Source organism: Pristiophorus japonicus, chromosome 3 (assembly GCF_044704955.1).
Source record: "Pristiophorus japonicus isolate sPriJap1 chromosome 3, sPriJap1.hap1, whole genome shotgun sequence".
Classification (NCBI taxonomy): Eukaryota; Metazoa; Chordata; class Chondrichthyes; family Pristiophoridae; genus Pristiophorus; species Pristiophorus japonicus.
Window position 1 is genome coordinate 953,188 of NC_091979.1, and position 16,276 is coordinate 969,463.

Sequence of the window (16,276 nt, forward strand, 5' to 3'; positions counted from 1 at the left end):
GAAGGAGGAACTGAAGGAAATCCTTATTAGGCGGGAAACAAGGAATTATAGACCGGTTAGCCTGAGATCGGTAGCGGGGAAATGTTGTAATCAATTATTAAAGATGTAATAGCAGCGCATTTGGAAAGCAGTGACAGGATCGGTCCAAGTCAGCATAGATTTATGAAAGGGAAATCATGCTTGACAAATCTTCTAGACTTTTTTGAGAATGTAACTAGCAGAGTGGACAAGGGAGAACCAGTGGATGTGGTGTATTTGGACTTTCAAAAGGCTTTTGACAAGGTCCCACACAAGAGATTGGTGTGTAAAATTAAAGCACATGGTATTGGGGGTAATGTACTGACGTGGATAGAGAACTGGTTGGCAGACAGGAAGCAGAGAGTCGGGATAAACGGGTCCTTTTCAGAATGGCAGGCAGTGACCAGTGGGGTGCCGCAGGGTTCAGTGCTGGGACCCCAGCTATTTACAATATATATTAATGATTTAGATGAAGGAATTGAGTGTAATATATCCAAGTTTGCATATGACACTAAGCTGGGTAGCGGTGTGAGCTGTGAGGAGGATGCCAAGAGGCTGCTGGGTGACTTGGACAGGTTCGATGAGTGGGCAAATGCATGGCAGATGCAGTATAATGTGAATAACTGTGAGGTTTGGTGGCAAAAAGAAGGCGGCAGAATATTATCTGAATGGCGGCAGATTAGGAAAAGGGGAGGTGCAACGAGACCTGGGTGTCATGGTACATCAGTCGTTGAAAGTTGGCATGCAGGTACAGCAGGAGGTGAAGAAGGCAAATGGTATGTTGGCCTTCATAGCTAGGGGATTTGAGTATAGGAGCAGGGAGGTCTTACTGCAGTTGTACAGGGCCTTGGTGAGGGCTCATCTGGAATATTGTGTACAGTTTTGGTCTCCTAATCTGAGGAAGGACGTATGCTATTGAGGGAGTGCAGCGAAGGTTCACCAGACTGATTCCCGAGATGGCAGGACTGACATATGAGGAGAGACTGGTTTGAATAGGCCTATATTCACTGGAGTTTAAAGGATGAGAGGAGATCTCATAGAAACATTTAAAATTCTGACGGGACTGGTTAGATGCGGGACGAATGTTCCCGATGTTGGGGAAGTCCAGAACCAGGGGACACAGTCTTAGGATAAGGGTAGGCCATTTAGGTCTGAGATGAGGAGAAACTTCTTCACTCAGAGAGTTGTTAACCTGTGGAATTCCCTGCCGCAGAGAGTTGTTGATGGCAGTTCATTGGATATATTCAAGAGGGAGTTAGATATGGCCCTTACGGCTAAAGGGATCAAGGGGTTTGGAGAGAAAGCAGGAAAGGGGTACTGAGGTTAATGATCAGCCATGATCTTATTGAATGGTGGTGCAGGCTCGAAGGGCCGAATGGCCTACTCCTGCACCTATTTTCTATGTTTCTATGTTTTCCTATTTCTTATGTTCTTAAATCAGAGCCACGCTATTGAGGAGAGATGTTGGGGAACATTTGTTCACACACAAGGTGGTAGAGGTATGGAACTCTCACCTGCAAAAAGCAGTAGATGCGAGTTCAATTAATATTTTTCAATCTGAGATTGCTAGATTTTTTTCTAGACAAATGCATTGAGGGGTATGGAGCCAAGACGGGTGGATGGAGTTAGAATACAGCTCAGCCATGATTTCATTGAATAGCAGAATAAGCTCGAGGTGCTGAATTGCCTCATCCTGTTCCTATATAATGTAGGAAATGTGCCACAAATCATGGTTGAAACAGACTTTATCAAAAGCACTTGGTTAGTTGCCTAAAAGAGGAATATTTTATTTAAGAGTATGGGGAGTGAGCAGGATCACAGGATTATAGTATGTGGCTAATGGTGAGGAACACTGGCACAGATTGGCCAGAATGACCCGTTTCTGTGCTGGTTTAATGAACCAGTGGGGATTAGGCTTTCGAGCCAGGATGGTTCTTATTCCTCCATCCCTTCCACATGGAGTCGGGAGCAGCTAGCGCGAGTGGGAGGCTCGAGGCTTATAAAAAGCTAGCGGCAGTCGGGGGGAACAGCCAGCGGGAGCGGGAGGCTTGAGGCCTATAAAAGGCCAGCGGCAGGCGGAGGAGCAGCAGTTAGGAGGAGCCGGCGGGAGCGGGAAGATCGAGGCCTATAAAAGGCCAGCAGCAGGCGGGAGAAGCCAGCTGGTGCAGGGACAAAAGGCAAAATAGAAGTAAAAAGAAATCGAAGTGCGACATCACAGCCAAGCGGGTAAGTGATTGGCTGGTTGATTGGTGAGTATTTTTCTTTTTCTTTTTCTTTTCTTTTCAGTAGGAAACCTTTGGCATTGTTGCCAAATTAAGTTAATCTAAGGGTTGAGTCACGGCAGCAGAACCCAGAGCCGTGTCATGCTCCGCCTGTGCTATGTGGTGTCCCTGGCTACTATGTGTGCGGGTAGTGTGTCCAGCTGCAGCTCCTGTCAGACCGCATTGCGGCACTGGAGCTGCGCATAGATTCATTCTGGAGCATCCACGATGCTGAGGACATCGTGGATAGCACGTTTAGTGAGCTGGTCACACCGCAGGTAAAGGTTACACAGGCAGATAAGGAATGGGTGGCCATCAGGAAGAGCAAGGGAAGGGAAGTTAGTGCAGGGATCCCCTGTGGTCATCTCCCTGCAAAACACATATACCGTTTTGGATACTGTTGAGGGAGGTGGCTCATCAGGAGAAGGCAGCAGCAACCAAGTTCATGGCACCAGAGGTGACTGTGCTGCATAGGAGTGCAGGAAAAAGAGTGGGAGAGCTATAGTGATGGGGATTCTATAGTAAGGGGAATAGATGGGCGTTTCTGCGGCCGCAAACGAGACTCCAGGATGATATGTTGCCTCCTTGGTGCAAGGGTCAAGGATGTCTCGGAGCGGCTGGAGGGCATTCTGGAGGGGGAGGGTGAACAGCCAGCTATCATGGTGCATATAGGTACCAACAATATAGGTTAAAAAAAACGGGATGAGATCCTACAAGCTGAATTTAGGGAGCTAGGAGTTAATTTAAAAAGTAGGACCTCAAAGGTAGTAATCTCAGGATTGCTACCAGTGCCACGTGCTAGTCTGAGTTAGGAATAGCAGGATAGTTCAGATGAATATGTGGCTTGAGGAATGGTGCAAGGGGGAGGGATTCAAATTCCTGGGGCATTGGAACCGGTTTTGGGGGAGGTGGGACCAGTACAAACCGAACGGTCTGCACCTGGGCAGGACTGGAATCTTTGTCCCCGGCGGAGTGTTTACTAGTGCTATTCGGAAGGGTTTAAACTAATATGGCAGGGGGATGGGAATCTATGCAGAGGGGCAGAAGCAAAAGGTAGGAAGGAAGAAAGTAAAAATGGAGGACAGAGAAATCAAGGGCAAAAATCAAAAAGGGCCACTTTACAACATGATTCTAAAAAAATAAAGAGTGCTAAAAAACAAACCTGAAGGCTTGTCTCAATGCGAAAGAGCATTCGTAATAAGGTGGATGAATTAACTGCGCAGATAGCTGTTAACGGATATGATGTAAGTGGGATTACGGAGACATGACTTTACGGTGACCAAGGCTGAGAACTCAACATCCAGGGGTGTTCAATATTCAGGAAGGATAGACAGAAAGGAAAAGGAGGTCGGTAGTGTTACTGGTTAAAGAGGAGATTAATGTAATAGTAAGGAAGGACTTAGCTTGGATGATGTGCAATCTATATTGGTAGAGCTGCAAAACACCAAAGGGCAGAAAACTTTAGTGGGAGTTGTGTACAGACCACCAAACCGTAGTAGTGAGGTTGGGGAGGGCATCACACAGGAAATTAGGGATGCGTGCAATAAAGGTACAGCAGTTATCATGGGTGACTTTAACCTACAAATAGATTGGGCTAACCAAACTGGTAGCAATAGTGTCGAGGAGGATTTCCTTCAGTGTATAAGGGATGGTTTTCTAGACCAGTGTGTCGAGGAACCAACTAGAGAGCAGGCCACCCTAGACTGGATCTTGTGTAATAAGAGAGGATTAATTAGCAATCTTGTCGTGCAAGGTCCCTTGGGGAAGAGTGACCATAATATGGTAGAATTCTTCATTAAGATGAAGAGTGACACAGTTAATTCAGAGACTAGGGTCCTGAACTTAAAGCCATGTTCAGCCATGAACTCATTGAATGGCGGTGCAGGCTCGAAGGGCCAAATGGCCTACTCCTGCACCTATTTTCTATGTTTCTATGAAAGGTAACTTCGATGATATAGAAATATAGAAACATAGAAAATAGATGCAGGAGTAGGCCATTCGGCCCTTCAAGCCTGCACCGCCATTCAATGAGTTCACGGCTGAACATGCAACTTCAGTACCCCATTCCTGCTTTCTCGCCATACCCCTTGATTTCCCTAGTAGTAAGGACTGCATCTAACTAATTCTTGAATATATTTAGTGAATTGGCCTCAACAACTTTCTGTGGTAGAGAATTCCACAGGTTCACCACTCTCTGGGTGAAGAAGTTACTTCTCATCTCGGTCCTAAATAGCTTACCCCTTATCCTTAGGCTGTGACCCCTGGTTCTGGACTTCCCCAACATTAGGAACATTCTTCCTGCATCTAACCTGTCTAAACCCGTCAGAATTTTAAACGTTTCTATGAGATCCCCTTTCATTCATCTGAACTCCAGTGAATACAAGCCCAGTTGATCCAGTCTTTCTTGATATGTCAGTCCAACCATACCGGGAATCAGTCTGGTGAACCTTCGCTGCACTCCCTCAATAGCAAGAACGTCTCTCCTCAGATTAGGAGACCAAAACTGAACACAATACTCCAGGTGTGGCCTCACCAAGGCCCTGTACAACTGCAGTAAGACCTCCCTGCTCCTATACTCAAATCCCCGAGCTATGAAGGCCAACATGCCATTTGCCTCCTTCACCGCCTGCTGTACCTGCATGCCACAGTCTAAGGATAAGGGGTAAGCCATATAGGACCGAGATGAGGAGAAACTTTTTCACCCAGAGAATTGTGAACCCGTGGAATTCTCTACAACAGAAATTTGTTGAGTCCAGTTTGTTGGATATATTCAAAAGGGAGTTAGATATGGCCCTTACTGCTAAAGGGATCAAGGGGTATGGAGAGAAGGCAGGAGTGGGGTACTAAGGTGAATGATCAGGAATGATCATATTGAATGGTGGTGCAGGCTCGAAGGGCCGAATGGCCTACTCCTGCACCTATTTTCTATGTTTCAATGTTGTTTGGCCTGTTTTACATTTGCAGTTAATCTGAGTATTGTGCTGGATGTGATAACTGACAGTAATATTTACAACCTATCTCTTAATTACAGATGCTGTCTCTCTCATCACAAAGGATGAAGCTGCCGAAAGCACAGTGACCTGTGATGAAGCCAAGCAGGTAAAACTAACCACTTGTAGTGGTTACTCTACAAAGGAGAGGCTTGTATCCCAGTCAGTAGCATGGTCTCCTGGTCCTGCAGGTATGAGCCTACTGTTTACTGTGAATTTGAGGATACGCCCATTGCTAGAATGGCCTAAGTCAATCCTTCCATAAAGAGAGGAGCAGCTGAATAATGATGCGGACGTTGTTGCTGACATAGGGACTGATATATTGCAGTGCTCCATGTACACCGTACTAAGATTTGCAATTCACAGGTGTGGTAAATGTCTGCTTTTATTTTGTGTGTGATGTGTGTCAGTAATCTAACTGCTACAGAGCACCATACAACCAATGCATTGGTCAAACATGAGTCCCGGTTCAATAACAAACCCAATGACCTACCTGTGTCAGCCTTGTTCTCCTACAGATGCTCCTGTTCCATTTATTGTTACTTTCTGTAATTCTGAACTCTTTCTGTCTGGTCTGCAGTTTCTGGCCCCAAAGGAGATGCCCATGGAAGAATCGGCAGTGCCCCCGGACGCTGGAGATGTGGATGATCTGGTTAGTGTTGTGATCAGCGCCACAATAAGGTTTTTCTTGACATTCCCACGGTAAAGGATCCTGGGTCTTGTTAATTATGTAATAGTTTACCCCAACACCTTTGTTCTTAAAATCATCAGCAGCTTTCAGCCCAGTTGGTGTTAAAGCTACAGTCAATGTGTGTGATGTCATGGGTTGATTGGTGCTGCTTGGATGGAGAAGGATTGAAAGTGCAGTACCCAAGGGGTCGGTGCTGGTTCCACTTTTACTTTCCATGTATATTGATGAGATAGAGAGCAAAATCTACAGGAGGACTGTAACAGACTTTAGGAAGATACAGATATGTTAGTGGAAGTGTCAGGTAATACAGTTAGAAGGGAGAGCACAGAACAGTGTACACTCAAAGACGCTGTGGCTGAACTGAGACCCAGGGCTATATCATTCCCTGAAAGTGCGAGTGCAGGCAGGTAAAGCCGTAAAAAGGCCAGCAGCATCCTGCATGCTATAAATGGGGCTCAGAGTAAGGAATAAAGAAGTGATACATTTTTACAAAACGTCATTAGCATTGTGAAGTATTGGGCACCTCAGCATAGAAAGAACAATAAAGCAATAGAGAGTGGATGGTGTGGATTCATCAGGGAATACCAGGAGAGACTCGAGTTACCAATAGATAAAGAAAAAGAAAGACTTGCATTTGTATAGCGCCTCTCAAGACAAACAGACATCTCAAAGAGCTTTACAGCCAATGGAGTACTTTTGGAGTGTAGTCACTGTTGTATTGTGGGAAACACGGCAGCCAGTTGCGCACAGCAAGCTCCCACAAGCAGCAATATGTCTCTCTTAGACAGTCCCTCGGAGTAGAGGATGACTTGCTTTCACACCAATGAGTTCTCAGGTGACCTGAAGAGTCCGATGCGGGACCTACAGTCCCTGTCACAGGTGGGACAGGTGGTGGTTGTTGGGACGGGTGGTTGGGGTGCTTGGGTTGTCGTGCGCTCCTTCCGCTTGGCTACTGCGTGCTCCCAGCGAAGAGACGAGGTGTTCGGGGACTTCCTGGACGCTTCTCCTCCACTTTCAGCGGTCTTGGGCCAGGGATTCCCAGGTGTCGGTGGGGATGTTGCACTTTTTCAAGGAGGCTTTGAAGGTGTCCTTGAAGCGTTTGCTCTGCCCACCTGGGACTCGCTTGCCATGTCGGAGCTCCGAGTAAAGCGCTTGTTTTGGGAGTCTCGTATTGGGCATGCAGACAATGTGACCCATCCATTGGAGCTGATTGAGCGTGGTCAATGCTTTGATGCTGTGGATGTTGGCCTGAGCGAGAACACTGATGTTGGTGCACCTATCCTGCCAATGGATTTGCAGGATCTTGAGTAGGCACCGTTGGTGGTACCTCTCCAGTGCTTTGAGATGCCTGCTCTACATGGTCCATGTCTCTGGAGCATATAGGAGGGTGGGTATCACCATTGCTCTGTAGACCATGAGCTTGGTGCTGGGTTTGAGATCCTGGTCTTCAAACATTCTTTTCCGAAGGCGACCAAAGGCGGTGTTGGACTTCTTCATATGTAATAATGACCATATAATCCGTTTTAGTGAGGTTGAGGGATAAATATTGGCCAGGTCACCAGGGGAGAACTCCCCTGCTCTTCAAAATAGTGCCATGGGATCTTTTATGTCCACCTGAAAGAGCAGACAGGACCACGGAGTGTCAGCTCAGATCTTTGTGCTCAAGTCCCTGAAGTGGAACTTAAACCCACAACCTTCTGACTCAGAGGCAAGTGTGCTACCCACTGAGCCACAGCTGACAATGGAGAAGAGAAGACTATGGTGAGATATAAGAGGTTTTTAAAAATAATGAAAAGATTTGATTGTCAATAGAGAAAGACTATTTCCATTGCTTATTGACACAGTAATGTTGGATGAACAATTTAAAATATCACTAAGGGACAAAGGACACAGGAGAAATGTCTTTACACAGGACTGCTAATGTAATACCCTTGTTTAAGAAGGGAGAAAGGGATAGGCCGAGTAATTACAGGCCTGTCAGCCTGACCTCAGTGGTGGGAAAATTATTGGAAAAAATCCTGAAAGACAGGATAAATCTACATTTGGAAAGGCAAGGATTAATTAGGGACAGTCAGCACGGATTTGTTAAGGGAAGATCGTGTTTGACTAACCTGATTGAATTTTTTGAAGGAGTAACCAAGAGGGTCGATGAGGGTAGTGCGTCTGATGCAGTATAAATGGACTTCAGCAAAAGTTTTGATAAGGTCCCACATGGTAGACTGGTCATGAAGGTTAAAGCCCATGGGATCCAGGGCAAAGTGGCAAGTTGGATCCAAAATTGACTTTCAGGTAGGAAGCAAAGGGTAATGGTTGATGGATGTTTTTGTGACTGGAAGGATGTCTCCAGTGGGCGTCCGCAGGGGATCAGAATTGGTTCCTTGCTTTTTGTGGTATATATCAACGATTTAGATTTGAATATAGGGAGTATGATTAAGAAGTTTGCAGACGACACTCAAATTTGCTGTGTGGTTGACAATGAAGAGGAAAGACATAGAAACATAGAAAATAGGTGCAGGAGTAGGCCATTCGGCCCTTCGAGCCTGTATCACCATTCAATATGATCATGGCTGATCATGCAATTTCTGTACCCCATTTCTGCTTTATCTACATATCCCTTGATCCCTTTAGCCATAAGGGCCACATCTAACTCCTTCCTGAATATATCTAACGAACTCCACAGGTTCACAATTGTCTGAGTGAAGAAGTTTTTCCTCATCTCGGTCCTAAATGGCTTACTCCTTATCCTTAGACTGTGACCCCTGGTTCTGGACTTCCCCAACATTGGGAACATTCTTCCAGCATCTAACCTGTCCAATCCCGTCAGAATTTTATATGTTTCTATGAGATCCCCTCTCATTCTTCTAAATTCCAGTGAATATAAGTCTAGTCGATCCAGTCTTTTTTCATATGTCAGTCCTGCCATCCCGGGAATCAGTCTGGTGAACCTTTGCTGCACTCCCTCAATAGCAAGAATGTCCTTCCTCCGATTAGGAGACCAAAACTGAACACAATACTCAAGGTGTGGTCTCACCAAGGCCCTGTATAACTGCAGCAAGACCTCCCTGCTCCTATGCTCAAATCCTCTAGCTATGAAGGCCAAATGCCATTTTCCTTCTTCATCGCCTGCTGTACCTGTATGCCAACTTTCAATGACTGATATACCATGACACCCAGGTCTCGTTGCATCTCCCCTTTTCCTAATCTGTTACCGTTCAAATAATATTCTGCCTCTCTGTTTTTGGCACCAAAGTGGATAACTTCACATTTATCTACATTATACTGCATCTGCCATGCATTTGCCCACTCACCTAACCTGTCCAAGTCACCCTGCAGCCTCTTAGCGTCCTCCTCACAGCTCATACTGCCACTCAGCTTACTGGCATCTGCAAACTTGGAGATATTACACTCAGTGCCTTCATCTAAATCATTAATGTATATTGTAAATAGCTGGGGTCCCAGCACTGAACCTTGTGGTACCCCACTAGTCACTGCCTGCCAATCTGAAAAGGCCCCATTTATTCCTACTCTTTGTTTCCTGTCTGTCAACCAGTTCTCTATCCACGTCAGTACATTACTCCCAATACCATGTGCACACTAATCTCTTGTGTGGGACCTTGTCAAAAGCCTTTTGAAAGTTCAAATACACCCCATCCACTAGTTCTCCCTTGTCCACTCTACTAGTTACATCCTCAAAAAATTCTGGAAGATTTGTCAAGCATGATTTCCCTTTCATAAATCCATGCTGACTTGGACCGATCCTGTCACTGCTTTCCAAATGCGCTGCTATTACATCTTTAATAATTGATTCCAACATTTTCCCCACTACTGATGTCAGGCTAACCGGTCTATAATTCCCTGTGTTTTCTCTCCTTTTTTTAAAAAGTGGGGTTACATTAGCTACTCTCCAATCCATAGGAACTGATCTAACGTCTATAGAATGTTGGAAAATGATCACCAATACATCCATTATTTCTAGGGCCACTTCCTTAAGTACTCTGGGATGCAGACTATCAGCCCCGGGGATTTATCGGCCTTCAATCCCATCAATTACACTAACACAATTTCCTGACTTAAGGATATCCTTCAGTTCTTCCTTCCCACTAGACCCTCGGTACCCTATTATTTCTGGAAGGTTATTTGTGTCTTCCTTAGTGAAGTCCGAACCAAAGTATTTGTTCAATTGGTCTGCCATTTCTTTGTTCCCCATTATAAATTCACCTCATTCTGACTGCAAGGGACCTACATTTGTCTTCACTAATCTTTTTCTCTTCACATATCTATAGAAGCTCTTGCAGTCAGTTTTTACGTTCCCTGCAAGCTTCCTCTCATACTCTATTTTCCCCTCCTAATTAAACCCTTTGTCCTCCTCTGCTGAATTCTAAATTTCTTCCAGTCCTCAGGTTTGCTGCTTTTTCTGGCCAATTTATATGCCTCTTCCTTGGATCGAACACTATCCTTAATTTCCCTTGTTAGCCACGTTTGAGCCACCTTCCCCGTTTAATTTTTATGCCAGACAGGGATGTACAATTGTTGAAGTTCATCCATCTGATCTTTAAATGTCTGCCATTGTCTCTCCACCGTCAACCCTTTAAGTATTATTCGCCAGTCTATCCTAGCCAATTCACATCTCATACCATCGAAGTTACCTTTCTTTAAGTTCAGGACCCTAGTCTCTGAATTAACTGTGTCACTCTCCATCTTAATGAAGAATTCTACCATATTATGGTCACTCTTCCCCAAGTTGCCTCGCACAACAAGATTGCTAATTAATCCTCTCTCATTACACATCACCCAGTCTAGGATGACCAACTCTCTAGTTGGTTCCTCGAGATATTGGTCTAGAAAACCATCCCTTATACACTCCAGGAAATCCTCCTCCACCGTATTGCTACCAGTTTGGTTAGCCCAATCTATATGTAGATTAAAGTGGGCTGCAGAAGGATATCAGTCTACTGGTCAGGTGGGCAGAGCAGTGGCAAATGGAATTTAGTTCAGAGAAGTGTGAGGTGATGCACTTTGGGAGGGCTAATAAGGAAAGGGTATACACATTTAGCGGTGGGCCACTTAATAGTGTAGATGAAGAAAGGGACCTTGGAGTGCTTGTCCACAGATCCCTGAAAGTAGCAGGCCAGGAGGATAAGGTGGTTAAGAAGGCATAAGGAATGCTTGCTTTTATTGGCTGAGGCATAGAGTATAAGAGCAGGGAGTTTATGCTTAAATTGTATAATACTTTGGTTAGGCCACAGCTGGAGTACTGCGTGCAGTTCTGGTCGTCATATTATAGGGATTAAGGACGGGATTGCACTAGAGAGGGTGCAGAGGAGATTTACTGGGATGCTGTCTGGAATGGAGAATCTTAGTTATGAGGATAAATTGGATAGGCTGGGTTTGTTCTCAATGGAACAGAGGAGGTTGAGAGGAGACCTCATTGAGGTGTACAAAATATTGAGGGACCTTTATATAGTGGACAGTAAGGGTCTATTTCCATTGGTGGAGGGGTCTTTTACGAGGGGGAATAGTTTTAAGTGGTTGGTGGAAGGTTTAGAGGGAATTTGATGGGGGGGCTTCTTTACGCAGAGGGTTGTGGGGATCTGGAACTCGCTGCCTGGAAGAGTGGTGGATGCAGAAACCCTCACCACTTTTAAGAGATGGTTGGATGGGCACTTGAAGTGTAGTAACCTGTAGGGTTACGGACCCAGAGCTGGTAATTGGGAGTAGACTGTATAACCGGCGCAAATATAATGGTAAGTACTGCAGGGAATCGAATACGGCCAGGGTGATCTCCTGGACTAGTTTTGATCATCTGGATGGGTTGGAGAGGAATTTTCCCAGATTTTTTTTCCCTAAATTGGCGTGGGTTTTTATCTGTTTTTTGCCTCTCCCAGGAGATCACATGGCCCCGGTTGGGGTGGAGTGTAGAATGTTTCAGTGTAAGGGGTGTCACGGTTGTGCTGGGTGCTCTTCACCCATCCGCCATTGTTCATTATTCATAGGTTTATATGTAAGAAACCCACGGTGTTGGGGCAATATATTAGCATGGATAGAGGATTGGCTAACTAACAGAAAACAGAGAGTCGGGATTCTCTGGTTGGCAATCAGTAACTAGTGGGGTACCGCAGGGATCAGTGCTGGGACCCCAATTATTTACAATCTATATTAACAACTTGGAAGAAGGGACCAAGTGTAACGTAGCCAAGTTTGCTGACGATATAAAGATGGGAGGAAAAGCAATGTGTGAGGAGGACACAAAAAATCTGAAAAGGACAAAGACAGGCTAAGTGAGTGGGCAAAAATTTGGCAGATGGAGTATAATGTTGGAAAGTGTGAAGTCATGCACTTTGGCAGAAAAAAATCAAAGAGCAAGTTATTATTTAAATGGAGAAAGATTACAAAGTGCTGCAGAACAGTGGGACCTGGGGGTACTTGTGCATGAAACACAAAAGGATAGTATGCAGGTACAGTAAGTGATCAGGATGGCCAATGGTATCTTGGCCTTTATTGCAAAGGGGATGGAGTATAAAAGCAGGGAAGTCTTGCTACAGCTATATAAGGTATTGGTGAGGCCACACCGGGAATACTGCGTGCAGTTTTGGTTTCCATATTTACGAAAGGATATACTTGCTTTGGAGGCAGTTCAGAGAAGGTTCACTCGGTTGATTCCGGGGATGAAGGGGTTGACTTATGAAGAAAGGTTGAGTAGGTTGGGCCTCTACTCATTGGAATTCAGAAGAATGAGAGGTAATCTTATCGAAACGTATAAGATTATGAGGGGGCTTGACAAGGTGGATGCAGAGAGGATGTTTCCACTGATGGGGGAGCGTGGAATTAGAGGGCACAATCTTAGAATAAGGGGCCGCCCATTTAAAACAGAGATAAGGAGAAATTTCTTCTCTGAGGGTCATAAATCTGTGGAATTCGTTGCCTCAGAGAGCTGTGGAAGCTGGGACATTGAATAAATTTAAGACAGAAACAGACAGTTTCTTAAACGATAAGGGGATAAGGGGTTATGGGGAGCGGGCAGTGAGGTGGAGCTGAGTCCATGATCAGATCAGCCATGATCTTATTGAATGGTGGAGCAGGCTCGAGGGGCTGTATTGCCTACTCCTGTTCCTATTTCTTATGTCCTTATGTAACCTTCAGGGCTGCTGACCAAGGGCCGTGCTGGCCAGCATGGACACAATGGCCGAAATGGCCTCCTCCTGCGCTGTAAATTTGTATGTTGTTGGAGCTTTGAATACTTCTCTACAGGGTGTTTGAGGCAAAGAACATTGCATCTTTTATGGGGAAAATTATATAAATATTTGAAATATCCTTCATCACTGAGTCAGTAACCAATGGAAATAGTCTTTCTCTATTCACAATAAAAATTTCATTATTTTTAAAAAACCTCTTTCATCTCTGCACAGCCTTCTCTTTTTTATTTGTAACTCGAGTCTCTCCTGGTATTCCCTGATGAATCTACAATATCCACATTCTATTGCTTTAACATCCTTTCTCTTGAAAGAGAGTGGGGAAGTGGGACTAATTTGGAATTGATGCAGGGCTATGGGGTGAGAGCGGGGCAGTGGGATTAATTTGGGAGTGATACAGGGCTATGGGGAGAGAGCGGGGCAGAGGGATTAATTTGGGAGTGATACAAGGCTATGGGGTGAGAACAGGTTGGTGGGATTACACAGAAACAGAGAAAATAGGTGCAGGAGTAGGCCATTCAGCCTTCGACCTTGCACCACCATTCAATATGATCATAATTGAGGCTAGCTCATTGAATGTATTCAAGTCACAGATAGATTTTTAACCAATAAGGGAATTAAGGGTTATGGGGAGTGGGCGGGTAAGTGGAGCTGAGTCCACGGCCAGATCAGCCATGATCTTGTTGAATGGCGGAGCAGGCTCAAGGGGCTAGATGGCCTACTCCTGTTCCTAATTCTTATGTTCTTATTTCCTCTCATTCTTCTAAATTCCAGTGAATATAAGCCTAGTCGATCCTGTCTTTCTTCATATATCAGTCTTGCCATCCCGGGAATCAGTCTGGTGAACCTTCGTTGCACTCCCTCAATAGCAGGAACGTCCTTCCTCAGATTAGGAGACCAAAATTGAACACAATACCAAGGCCCTGTACAACTGCAGCAAGACCTCCCTGCTCCTATACTCAAATCCTCTCTCTATGAAGGCTAACATGCCATTTGCCGCCTTCACCGCCTGCTGTACCTGCATGCCTACTTTCAATGACTGATGTACCATGACACCCAGGTCTCGTTGCACCTTCCCTTTTACTAATCTATCACCATTCAGATAATAATCTGGCTTAATTAGTTTGAGATTGATGTGGACTATGGGCAGAGAGCGGGGCAGTGGGATCAGTTTAGGATTGATGTGGGCTATGGGGATGGAGCAGGGCAGTGGGATCAGTTTGGGATTGATGTGGGCTGTGGGGATGGAGCGGGGCAGTGGGTACAGTGTGGGATTGATGTGGGCTATGGGGATGGAACGGGGCAGTGGGATCAGTTTGGGATTTATGTGGGCTATGGGGAAGGAGAGGGGCAGTGGGATCAGTTTGGGATTGATATGGGCTATGGGCATGGAGCAGGGCAGTGGGTACAGTTTGGGATTGATGTGAGCTATGGGGAAGGAGAGTGGCAGTGGGATCAGTTTGGGATTTATGTGGGCTATGGGGAAGGAGAGGGGCAGTGGGATCAGGTTGGGATTGATGTGGGCTATGGGAAAGGAGAGGGGCAGTGGGATCAGTTTGGGATTGATGTGGGCTATGGGGAAGGAGAGGGGCAGTGGGATCAGTTTGGGATTGATGTGGGCTATGGGGAAGGAGAGTGGCAGTGGGATCAGTTTGGAATTTATGTGGGCTATGGGGAAGGAGAGGGGCAGTGGGATCAGTTTGGGATTGATGTGGGCTATGGGGAAGGAGAGGGGCAGTGGGATTAGTTTGGGATTGATGTGGGCTATGGGGATGGAGCGGGGCAGTGGGATCAGTTTGGGATTGATGTGGGCTATGGGGATGGAGCGGGGCAGTGGGATCAGTTTTCTTGCTGGGAAATCCAGCTGTACTGTTTTTGGATATTTTGTTTCCAGGCTTTCATTCTGTTTCTCTTTGCGGCTCTGTTTAAGATCACTATTTATTCTGCAGAGGCTATACCAGCGTGTGGTGTGTAGCAGAGTCCTTGTCCCTGCACTTGTTCCATTACTCATACGATTGCCTTAATTTGCCATCACAATAGCATTGGTTTAAGTGACATAAGCGGTTCGTTTTCAGAGAACTAAAGTGTGTAAGAAAAGGAAATGGATTGTGATAGAAATTAATCAAATGAGGAGCAGTCGGAAGATGAACTGATGAAAATTGTATAAACAATTGTAGAAAATGAAGAGTATGACGGGAAGCATCTGGCCAGTCAGGGGTTGGAATGGAATCCAGTGCTGACTGTTTTAATCCAGTCCTGTTTTGATCTATTTCTCAATTGTATATTTGTTTTTTTCAGCTTGATATGATGTAAGGTGTACCTGGCCAAATGGAGGCGAGGACAAAGACTGGGAACCAAAAGAAGAAATCGTCATGGATTCATGTCGTAGTGATAGACTGCTCAAGCTACCAGAATATTTACCTTGATCTTTTACACAATAGATTTTCTCAGATAAACACTGTGTCCAGGTGGTTTTTTGCTCATCGATCAAAAATGAGAAAGTAAAAGGTAATTTTAAATGATTGGCGTATTTTGTAGGTGATTTTATACAATTATTTCATCATCATAGGCAGTCCCTCGGAGTCGAGGATAACTTGCTTCCACACTAAAAATGAGTTTTCAGGTGACTGAAGAGTCCAATGTGGAACCGACAGTCTCTGTTGACGGTGGGGCAGAGGGTGGTTGGAGGAACGGGTGGGTGGGGAGCTGGGTTGCCGTGTGCTCCTTCCGCTGTCGAGGGTGGGGCAGATGGTGGTTGGAGGAACGGGTGGGTGGGGAGCTGGGTTGCCGTGAGCTCCTTCCGCTGTCGAGGGTGGTTGGAGGAACGGGTGGGTGGGGAGCTGGGTTGCCGTGCGCTCCTTCCGCTGTCGAGGGTGGTTGGAGGAACGGGTGGGTGGGGAGCTGGGTTGCCGTGAGCACCTTCCGCTGTCGAGGGTGGTTGAAGGAATGGGTGGGTGGGGAGCTGGGTTGCCGTGTGCTCCTTCCGCTGTCGACGGTGGGGCAGACGGTGGTTGGAGGAACGGGTGGGTGGGGAGCTGGGTTGCCGTGAGCACCTTCCGCTGTCGAGGGTGGTTGGAGGAACGGGTGGGTGGGGAGCTGGGTTGCCGTGCGCTCCTTCCGCTGTCG

General features: G+C 45.9%; 1 protein-coding gene across 2 annotated transcripts in view; it reads left to right on the plus strand.

The window, feature by feature from the left end:
- The window catches only part of xrcc5 (X-ray repair complementing defective repair in Chinese hamster cells 5), a 187,115-nt gene extending 171,443 nt beyond the window's left edge, over window positions 1-15,672 (plus strand). For both annotated transcript variants that reach the window (XM_070874236.1, XM_070874237.1), the window contains 3 exons: window positions 5,311-5,378; window positions 5,850-5,921; window positions 15,449-15,672. In XM_070874236.1, coding sequence (XP_070730337.1) covers window positions 5,311-5,378; window positions 5,850-5,921; window positions 15,449-15,463 — 155 coding nt within the window. In that variant the 3' untranslated portion in view covers window positions 15,464-15,672. The remainder of the gene's footprint in view (window positions 1-5,310; window positions 5,379-5,849; window positions 5,922-15,448) is intronic.
- Window positions 15,673-16,276: the final 604 nt, after the last annotated feature.